Source organism: Toxotes jaculatrix, chromosome 17 (assembly GCF_017976425.1).
Source record: "Toxotes jaculatrix isolate fToxJac2 chromosome 17, fToxJac2.pri, whole genome shotgun sequence".
Classification (NCBI taxonomy): Eukaryota; Metazoa; Chordata; class Actinopteri; family Toxotidae; genus Toxotes; species Toxotes jaculatrix.
In genome coordinates, this window is record NC_054410.1 from 22,087,172 (window position 1) to 22,098,514 (window position 11,343).

Below are 11,343 nucleotides of genomic sequence, written 5' to 3' on the forward strand. Positions count from 1 at the left end.
CACTGCTGACACACACAGATTCATATACACAGGACTAAGTACATGTGTGTCCATGCATGTACATGACAAATATACATTTATGTACAGTATACCACAGCAGCAGCAGCAGTTTTCAGTGGAAAAGCTCTGATAAAGCCTGTTTGCACAGTCGATGAATGTAGTGGAGCATTTAGCAGCTAAACAGGCAGATCATTTCCTCTCAGGAGGAGGTGGAGACCAAACCAGAGCTAAAAGGAGCCTAAATATTGCCCTTCTATTCATCAGGTGAACACAAACTGGACTCCTGGTGAGTGATACTGTTCATCTGTGGCTGCTGGCTGTGTAAATTAAGGGACTGAAAACAGAGCATTAACAAACCAGGATTCAAAGAGTTAGAGCTGCGTTACTGTAAAAATTTATTTCACGAGTCATGTGCCTGACCCCCTGAACCAATATGGAATTTCTTTTAGCTCTGGTTTGATCCTGAGAAAAATCCCTGACTCTTTTTTTTTTATATCAATACTCTAATTTTTAATTTAAGAATAAAAATGAAATTCAAGCCATAGATTCCAGCCGTCGTCTGTCACGCTCACACCTAGCATGTTGTTGGCATGTTCACTTAATAACACTGACCTGATTTCTGTCACGCTGGCTGACTGTCCTGCTCCTTTGATGTTGAAGCATCTGACCCACATGACAAAGGATTTCATGTCAGAGCTGCAGAGCTCAGATTATGCTCTATGCCAAGGGTCAACCTTTAATCTTTGCTGCTGATTATAACCAGTCTTGAACCCAAAGCATGTGTAGATACAACACTGAAACTCCAGGCCTCATCAGTCCCTCTCACTCTGTTCTCTTCACTAATCCCATGTATCACATATAGTTGTTCTCATGTTTGTCTGTATGAATACACAGTGTGATCCCATTTAATCAAGGGTTGCTGTATATATTTGTAATTACAGGTTATACTTATTGCTCTTTAATTACAACCAAATTAGTTCTTTACTGGAAACATACATGTACATATACATACACGCTGCTTTTATCCTCACCTTTTTAATGCAGGTCCAGTCAGAACTTTTTAAACACTGACCTTTGTGTTGACATGTGGATGTTAGACTTTACTACTTAAGCATAAATCTGTTTGGAGCCTGTATCAGAAATCTCTCGTCTATTTTCATGTAAATGCAGATTACAGAACAAAGGGGAACTGTGCTTTCTGGGCCAGCATTAACTGATGTGTTCCAAGGGTCAAAGGTCACCTCCGGCTCAGTAGAAAGTACTTGCATTTTATCTGCATTTCCCCCCCATCACCCAGTACAATCTCTTCTACCTCCACCTTCCTGGGTTTTCTAGTCTTGTGGTCACACTGACACTGTCAGGTTTTGGTCTCTGCACAGGCAGGATTGTACCAGACCTGTTTTGATAAATACAGCCGCCTGGGTTCACTACACATGCTAATGCTGCAGCGAGGTTCTAGATGGAAAGATCAACTGATGTTTGTCAAGAAATTACTTACTGCTTTTTAGGAAACTTAATCTCTGTCTGGATTATTTTCTCCTGCAGTTTTTTTTTGTCTGGTCCACAAGTTTTTATGCTTTTGTATCCAGTGAGAAGGAGGATGAACAATATACAGATGTTTGATAGCAGAGACCAAGGTTTACTTCCTCTGTCCTGTGCGTGGTTCAGTTCAGGCAACAAAAACTCTTTGGTTAAGGAGAGTGGGTCAACACATCCTGTTCGGTGCTTCCAGTCACTGCTGAAGTTTTGAGTATTTAACCTAGACCTCCATCTTCCCTCTAACCTTCACCAGAAGCTGTGAGGACCTGAACACAACCATCAAACGTTTCTAAGGTTTCACAAAAAGGTAACAAAAGAAACATGTTGTCAGTTGACATTTCCTCATCAGGCTCATTAAATTAGTTGTAAGCAAATATAATTTTTAGGAGACAGTGTTGAAGATGTTTGTGTCACCTTCTTAAAGAAGCTAAATATATTTGATTGACACAAAAGACAAGCATCGTCCACATGTTTTACCTCAACCTCCATAGAGTCTGCAGACTCCTGTTACTCTCTGTGTAAGCAAAGGAGAAAAAAAAAAGAAAAGAAAAAAAAGGAGCATCCAAGCAAAATCCACACAAACGAGCCTTTGAAAGAGCTGGTAGCTGGTGTCTGTGGTGAGTAAGAGGATGATGATGCTGCTGCAGCAACAACAGGCTGACTGCTCAGTGTGAGACTGTGTGTGCAGAGAGGATGACAGATGCTGCAGAGCACTACAGCTTAAAGAGAGAGGGAGGGAGGGAGAGAGGGAGAGAGAGAGAGAGAGAGAGAGAGAGAGAGAGAGAGAGAGGGAAACCCTCCGTCTACACATGCAGACTTTCATGTAAAAAGGTTTATGACCAGTTCATCTGTGATGTGAAATTATAGCAGGGTGTCAGCTGATGTCTAGCTCGTCTGGGGAATAGCGTGCTTTGTATGTCCAGTACACACACACACACACACACACACACACACACACACACACACACACACGTCTTTGCTGTATCTTTCTGAAATGCATTCCATGAGGATTAGGATCAGGACACATAGATGAAATCTCTGTCGTATCCTGCGTCACTGAAAGTTGTGGTCTTTTTAATCTAAGCTTTTGTTTCACATGAATAAATAAATAGATAAATAAATAATAGGACGGAGAACAGAAATCTGGAGCTTCACTGAGATTCAGCTAAGGTCACAGTATAATGACAGCTGGGTTACTTGGTGTGCAGCTTGTATCAAACATGAAAATCCACTGGTCGGACTTCAGAGATGATCAGAGGCATCAGTACATGACAAGCCTGTCAGGCATGTTATTCACTTCTTGTCATGTTCACAGTGTTATAATATACACACACATTCACTGAGATGTAAACTAAGTGACATTCACACCTGTAGTTTGGTTGCTTTGGTCTGTGAGCCCGTTGTCCACAAACCAAACCAGGATTCATCCGTTTCCTGAAGCAGCTTAGAGCCGATGACGTCATGAGTCACGCGACCACTAGAGGTCACTGTGACACAAAAAAAAAAATCTCAGCTTTAGATCCACTGAGGAGTTTTTTTCTGGACTTTCAAACACATCTCATGGTTTTCTTTAGCAGGTGGAGTCTGCTCAGCTGTCATGGAAACAGCTCAGGTATCATTATCTGACCCTAGTAAGAAATTTGTTTTGTAGCACTTACTTGCCTACTAACAAACTAATGATCTTTTAAATCTCTAAGTGGACAGGTTCAGTTGGAACAGCACCATGATAAAGCTGAAACACACATCAATGAAGCTTCTTAACCAATTCACTGCAAACTTTAAGAAACATTTTACTGACAATGAAGGTGATGGAAGTTGTAGCCTGAAGAGCACATGACACACAGGTGACCTGCAGCCTTTAAGTGAGCTCTTGTTTATTTAACAGAGAACCTTACAGGAATAAAACTGAAACCAGGAAACCGGTTTTTGGGGAAACACAGCAGCTGGCAGACTGCCATGGAATGAAACATTTCGTGCACAAACACTTTTCTATCTCTCTGTGATGTATTGATTTTCTGATGGTGTTTCTCAAGAACTAACAAGACAGACACACTTCTCTCCAGCCACATACCACATGTTCAACTGAAATCTTGCATCTGATTGCATCAGTCAGTTCACCTGTTCCTCGTTAAGCAATCTGCAGTATTTAAACTGTGGTTCTCCAATCTCTCATTGTCAGATCATTCAGTCCATCTATGTGGTAAACATTTCAGACCCTCCTAGTTCTGCTGTGGTTTCCTCATGTTACCTGTTACTGATTCATGTCTCCTGTGCTGCAGGATCACACCAACCTGTTCTACTCTCACCCTCACACTCACCCACCTCCCTGCAACACTACACTCTTGGCCAGACTCCCTTTGGTGGTCTCACTGCTCTGCCCCCTGCTGCCTGTTGTCATCAAGCCATCTACTACCTTGTTAGAATAAAGACTGTTCAACTTCCAGCTGGAGTCAGTGTTCAGTGTTTTGGGTTCACAGAAACAGTTCCACTCTCTGTCCATTTAGAAACCTTTAGTCCAGCCATGATTTGATGCTGACAAAGCTCCTCTTTGCTCACAACAACAATTTGACCTCTGACACTTTTACTTTGACACATCTGCCTCTATCACAGTGCTGCTCAGTGAACAATGATCTGCTGGAAACTTATTTCTAACAGGTGAACTCTGGCTGCAGGTTGAGCTGGTTTAACGAGCCTCTGATGAGCAGATCAAACACACCTGAAAAAATACATGTGCACGAACTGAGGGACTGTACTGTTCAGCTTTGTTAAAGGACATAACCCTGTTGCAGTTACAAAACAAATATTTATTTCCTCATAGCAGCAGGATGAAAGAGCCTAAGCTCTCTCTTTATCTCTGACTGAAATATTAAGAACATACTCGTTCATCCAGTTAGTTCAGTGAAGCTCAGAGAAAACACAGGACAGGAAAGGATTTCTAATGCAGACACTGTTTTTTAAAGCTTAGAATGTAAATCTACAAGAAGCAGAAGATGCAGCTAAAACTTTTAATTCACTGTTTTCTTCTGTCAACAGCTGAATGTGGTGAGTGACATTTCTTCAGTGCTACTGTTGAGTTACTGTTCTGAGTCACTGCAGTGTTTGTACACATACTGTGCACCAGGTGAATTAGAAGCAGAACCAAGACTGAGAAACTTCTCCTCCGTTTTCTTGTCATGTACAAGTTCAGTTAAGGAGGAAGAGAACTAAGTATTTTTACTTAAGTCGTGTATTTCATCTGTTTGTTCATTGTTGTGGAGGTTTAACTTGTTACTTTCACTTTTGAAAACTTAGAAAGTTTAGAATGAGAAAATAGTTAAAGCAGTTTCTGAACCAGCAGAAGAAAATTTAATCCTTAAACTGATCTCTGATCAGGAGCTGTGCATTTTAAATTCAGGACTTTAACTTGTAACTGAGTGTTTCTACACAGTGAATCTGCTGTTTTCACTCAGGTAAATAACTTCTCTGCTTCTTCTCACTGCTGTTTTCTGTGTTGTGTTGTTCCCAACACCACTTTAAACACAATGTGTGGAATGATACACAAACTGTCAGAGCAGCAACATCTCATCAGTCTTCTGTTAACTCTTTATTTGATTAACTGGTGAAATTACAGTAGGAGACAGGATTGTGATCACACAATATGCTGCACTCTTAGCTGGATTTATGGACTTTGAGGTTTCAATCACTGAATCATTCAATCAAAACTTGTGTACAAAACATGTTTCAGTTTGTCAGCACCGTCCATCCCGCTGATCGTCTCCTGGTGTCTCTGTATAAAACACCAGGTAACCAGGACAACGACAGCTCGTCTCATCTTCCTGTGATAGATTTCTATGTGATATTGTTGGATCAGTACCAGGATCACATTTATGTGACAGTATGAAGATGAAGTGTCCTCTGAGGGAAAGTGGATTCCCAAACTGTCAGTGTGTCATGACAGACAGAGCTCTGTGTTTAAAGGGATGAGAGTAACTAATGTGATTGACCTTGATGTCACAGCCTCTAACACACTCTCTGAAATGTATGATAATGGATTCTTTCTGATCCCAGCTCGTATCCAAGTGTGTCACAGGTGTGCCACATAAACCTGTGACACAAAGATACATTTGACATGTCCTCAGTCCACTGGACAGAGCTCACTGGACAAAGTTATCTGAGGCTTCAAATGTCTTTTCTTCTTCAGGTTCCCACTCTCTGGTCTTCATGTCTACAGGACGTGTGCAGCCTGGAGGTCGACCTTCATTTGAGCAACTCACTGTATTTGATGGAGTTCCCATCTCTCACTGTGACAGCTCCTCCTGGACAGAACAGCTCAAACCTGAGCTGGAGTCAAAAAACTTACCAGGAAACTGTCAGGAAGCAGGTTATAATGTCCTAGAATCTCTTCACCAGATTCCTGCACTTATCAACATCACAGTGTGTAAGTATTTGTGACATGTTCCAGTGTTGGTGAGGGGCCGTCTGATATTCTGCACCAAAACCAAGAAGTTCATCTTGTAGTCCTGTTTTACAGATGTTGTACAGCGGAGACGTGGCTGCATCCAGTCAGCCAGTGGGACTGTCTCAGTGTTTGAAGCCTGGGCAGTGAATGGGATGGACTTCATCAGCTTTGACCCTGAGTCTCAGAGCTGGACGTCCCAGTCTCCCTCTGCTACAACAGTTAAACAACTTTGGAACAGCATGAAAGCAATGAACTCTGCCTATAGACAGTTCATCAGAGGACAATGTCCACAGATGATGGAGAGAATTCAACTAAGGACAATAAACCCAAACACAGGTGAGATGGAGCAGAACAATTACTGTGCACATGACACACACACGTACACATGTACACACACACACACACACTCACACACACACACACACACACGTACACACACATACACACACACAAAGGGTGGACTTCCACTTAAAGAAGTGAAAGTGCCACATGTGAAGAACCAGGTAGATCATGCAAATTAGACCCATGAAGAATTCAAACATCACAGAGGTGTTTGAATGAGTGAAAAACATAGAGTTCCTCTGAGTTCCTATTAAGGTTTTAAAAGATGAACAGATCAGGAATGAAGGGAACATTGGATGGTGAGATCCTCTCACTCTGACCCTGATCCTGATCTTTGGTGTTACTTTGTTTCTCTCCAGAGCTGAGTGTATTTGCGAAGCCCGTTCCTAACACAGCCCAGGCTCTGCTCAGATGTCACGTGATGAGTACTGACAGATCAGTGAGCTCAGTGTATCTGACTGGAGACGGGGCTTCCAAAGCCAACTGGATCACAGTGACCGGACCACTGCCTTCTGAAGATGGATCTGTGATCCTCAGGCTGACAGCTGGGATCTCCCTGAACCAGGACACATACAGCTGCACAGTACAAACAGGAGGACACAACATTACTGTCTCTTGGGGTGAGACCTTTTGATGTTTGAAAACTTACACACTTATTTATTTATGAACCATTTACTGAACACAGTGAAATATTGGTTTACAGTTCTTTAGTTCAGTGACAGAGGATGAGGGTCTAAAATCCTTTGAGTCCGAACTTCCCATCTTTCATTACAGATGGGAATTCTCTTGATGGCAGACACCTTCTTATACGGACAAGTTTGTACTGGAAAATGCTGACGATAATCCTTGGATTCATTTGCATGGGATTCATGGTCACCATTTCATTCTGTGCAACAATGTCATTGATTAAATGTGGTAAGATTCTTTTATTTATTTCTACTCTCAGGTTTTATAAGAGTTGACGTTAATAAACTCAGTTCTGCAGCTAGATCTTGACCAGTGTATCAGCCAAGACAATATGTCAGTTTCCAATTATAAAGCTGTAAAATACAGAGCGCTGTAACAATCAAAAAAAAAAAAAAAAAAAGAAAATAGGATAAAAACTATTTCATGATTTATGTCAAAGTACAAAAGAAATAATTTGCTAGATTCTTTAAACCATCAGTTGAAGACACTGATAAGTGTTGATCAGAGTCTATATAAGAGTTTATATAAGATACGATAAGACTTTATTGATCCCATAAAGGGGAAATTTACTTGTTAGGCAGCTCACAAAAAAAAAAAACAGGACAAAAGGATAAAGTGCAGAAAAATGAGAAGTGTGCATGCAATTCAAGTACAAAAAAATGTGCAACAAATTGTGTATTTACAATCTAAAAAAAAAGTTACAGAACCAGTATACAAAATACAAAAACAGTGAAAAACTGGCTATATACAAACTTGCATGACGATGGAGGGGCGATGAGTAGGATACTGTGGGAAAATATTGATATATGAAAACATATGAAAAAAAAAATATTGCACAGTCCCACCATGGACAGATGAAAAGTTAGACCAGACCAGAGTATAATTAAACAGCTGAGTTGTACAGTCTGACAGCAGAGGAAATGAAGGACCTGCAGTAGCACTCCTTCCTACACTGTGGATGTCTAAGTCTGCAGCTGAAGGAGCTGCTCAGCACCTCCACAGTATGGTGCAGGGGGTGAGAGGTGTTGTCCATAATGGATGTCAGCTTGGCTAACATCCTCCTCTCACCCACCTCCTCCACAGTGTCCAGTGGGCAGCCTAAGACAAAGCTGGCCTTCCTGACCAGCTTGTTCAGTCTCTATCTTCAGTCTCGGCCTGTGCTGCCCGCTCCCCAGTAGACCACAGCATAATGGACAGCAGAGGCTACCACAGAGTCATAGAATGAAATATGATTCTATTTATTAAACCTACACGTGGTCACATCAACAAGCTATATTTCGATGGTTACAACACGTCTTTGCAAAATGAGATGTAACTGTCAGTGTTTTCTAACTGTGATTCTAATTTTGCTTGTAGTCAAAAAGAAGCATCATCCTCTGCCATCATCTGATCTACAGCTGGTGGAGCAATGTCCAGGATGAGTGGAAACTTTATAGAACACTGTGTTTGATAAGGGCTCAGAGAGAGACATGGAGGCCCAGGGGAAGTGGGAGGAGGAGACTGCAAGCTATTATGACCCAAACGTATTCTTGATGATGAAGCAAATACATAATAAAGGATTGTAAATGGCTATATTTGTACAGAGCTTTTGTCACATCTGCTGCCAAACAGAGTTACAGCAACACAGGGGAATGGACCCAAAGGCAGACGCCAGGGGGACAAATCCAATGAGGGAATCTAAAGTCCATATAACAGACAAAAGGTAAAAAAGATAGAGAAGACAGGAAGAAACAAGGAACCAAGGAGAAGAACACAGCAACCAACATGATGCTCTGACAAGGAACAAAGGAAGTCAGTTAGTATGAATCCAGCCAGTGGTACACAGTGGCTGTGCTGTCTGAGGGCTGTAGAAATGCATTCTGGGACATAACTGGCTAATAAAGGGAAGTGTTATTTATGTGTGTATATAATGTAAAAACAAAGCTCATTATTTTTTCTGATGTTCATATTTCCTGTTTTTGTACGACTAGCTTTCCCAGCTCTCTCCTGCCGTGTGCAGCATCTCTCACTGTATTGATTGTGAACCTTCTGTGAGATCTCTGCTTTAGACTGACACATCCTCAGCTCCTCATGTTAACGTGCTACGATTCTGCTGCAGCAAAACACATTTTAGGGGAAATTTGCTGCAACACACAATCATTGTGTGTAGGCTTTGAATACAGAGACAAAGAGACTGTTAAAGATGTGTTTACACCAGTTTGGTCTCATTTAAAAGAAACAAAGAAATAAAAAAAATACTAAAACAGTATTACTCTAAAAGCAAGTGGAAAAAATGAAAGAAAAAAGTATAAACAAAGTTAATCATTTGGTAATAACATTTATCTTTTCTTTTTTCTTTTGTGTCTCAGAATGATGCTCTAACTGTGTGTGTTGTGGGGAAAGTCTCCCTGGGTTTCTTTCACATCTTGCACAGTTGTATTTCATGTTGTGTTTTCGTGTCCTTTCATGTTTGAAACAATAAGAACTTTGTGTCCATAAGTCACTGCTGAATAAAAACACAACTTTAAAGAAACATTTCATCTGATGTGATTTCCAGTCCATCAGTTGCTGTCACCACAGCAACCACAAGGTGGAGGCAGACAGCACAGGATCAATGTGGATCACTTCCATTCAGACAACAATGAGACTTCATTTGACACATGAACCAGTGATGAAGTGTGGTGTTCCCTCATGGTTCTACTCATGTTCTACATTCTAAAATGCAGAGAGGAGGAGGAGTTCTATATCTGAGGTTCTGAGTAATGTGAAGCTTTGAGTTACAGGACTAGATGGATGGAGACTGTGCTTATTTAACATTTGCATGTTTAAATATAGTTTAGTGCTGACCTGAGCTTTGTGTTCATCCATGTTTGTGTTGCCTCTTTAATCTTTATTGAACTTCACTCTGTTGTTGTTGGTTTTCCATTATAGTTGATTTGGTGGAGAACGTAAACTACACATTATTATTAGATGAAACCACAGGAGCCACAATGAATGAGATCACACAGAGTTCCCTGAATTTCTTTCCCCTTCTTTAGCACAAACAATGAACAGTAACATTAATGGTCTCAGAGCAACATCAGCTTCCAAGTCTGACCAGCCACTCTGGAGAGAAGTAACTAAAGAATGTTGTGCAGATATAATCCTCACTCCCCTTCGTTTAATTCAATCATAGCTTGTCTGATTTTAAACACAAGGTGGTGCACATTTACTCTCGATGTTCACTGATGTTGTTTGTTCGTCAGAAAGCTCTGTGAACAATCTGGTGATGTGTGACTGGAAACCCAGGGTTTAACCCTTGTGTGGTGTTCGGGTCTGTGGGACCTGTTTTCATTTTTTATCAAAAGAAAAATGATATTTTCAAACTCAGACTCATTGGCCTTGGCTCATTTTCTGTGAAGAACATATATAGCAGAACACTGTACACCCCCCTACACATTTATATTACATACAGGATGTTCGGGTCCACTGGACCCAGGGCTGATGAAAGTGTGGAAATTGTAGGTCCTATGTACCTTCACTCTGTCCTCCATCTGTCTGTGTGGGAGTTTTGTGCGTCTGCCCAAGCTAGCTGCCATCAGGACAGTGTGGGACAAGTGGGTGCACCGCCTCCCCCTGTTTTACAACCCTTGGCCTAATGTCGCCATTGATGAGCAGCTATTTAGGGGCTGCTGCCCCTTTAGGCAGCATATACCATCTAAACCTCTGCCCCTCATGTGTTGTCCAGACTGACATGGTTACTGTACGTGTTCAGCTTGTGTTGTGTAAAGCGACTTAGTAAAGCGAATAGGCTAAATTTCTAATGAAGTTCAAATAAATACAACATCAGTTGTTATGAAAAAACTTTTCCCCACTCATATCTTGATTGTAATTGATTTTCTGTTTTTAAAATTACATTCTATTAAAAAACAAACAAAAAACAAGTAGCACTTTATTTCATAAATGTGGTCTAACAAAGGTAAAGGGCAAATATTAACCCTATATTCTGTTTATATTGCTTGTAAATGAGATGAAGTAAACATCTGTTGAGTATTTTAACATAAAATTGTTCGATTGTGTCGAATTAAAAACCCAAAAATGCAGCAGGTCCACCAGACCCACAAACGCTGGCTGAGTAACAAAAATATGAACACCACACAAGGGTTAAATACTGGAGGGCAGATGGGCTGATGGATCATGTGTGTTGGACACTCTGTTAGTCTGTGAGTGAGAAGCCAGCCTCAGTTTGGGTGTGAACGATACAAACATTCCACTGCAGTGTTGAACATTACTCAGAACCTCAGATATAGAACTCCTCCTCCTCCTCCCTGCATTTTAGAATGTAGAACATGAGTAGGACCATGAGGGAACACCACACT

The 11,343-nt window shown here is 41.0% G+C and overlaps 1 protein-coding gene across 1 annotated transcript; it reads left to right on the forward strand.

Annotated features, from left to right (window-relative positions):
- The first annotated feature begins 4,436 nt into the window (after window positions 1-4,436).
- LOC121197643 (hereditary hemochromatosis protein homolog) lies at window positions 4,437-8,427 on the forward strand. Its single transcript, XM_041061331.1, has 6 exons — window positions 4,437-4,581; window positions 5,720-5,956; window positions 6,050-6,313; window positions 6,679-6,939; window positions 7,094-7,234; window positions 8,363-8,427. Exons 1-6 carry the CDS (start codon window positions 4,530-4,532, stop codon window positions 8,425-8,427), a joined length of 1,020 nt encoding a protein of 339 aa, XP_040917265.1. The 5' UTR covers window positions 4,437-4,529.
- The last annotated feature ends 2,916 nt before the right edge of the window (window positions 8,428-11,343 follow it).

Excerpts from the sequence above, each read along its gene's own strand:
- LOC121197643 (XM_041061331.1), top strand. The coding sequence starts at position 4,530 with ATGCAGCTAAAACTTTTAATTCACTGTTTTCTTCTGTCAACAGCTGAA. Across the intron at positions 4,582-5,719 it reads TCTGTCAACAGCTGAATGTG|GTTCCCACTCTCTGGTCTTC; the intron begins GTGAGTGACATT and ends TTTCTTCTTCAG. Across the intron at positions 6,314-6,678 it reads GACAATAAACCCAAACACAG|AGCTGAGTGTATTTGCGAAG; the intron begins GTGAGATGGAGC and ends GTTTCTCTCCAG.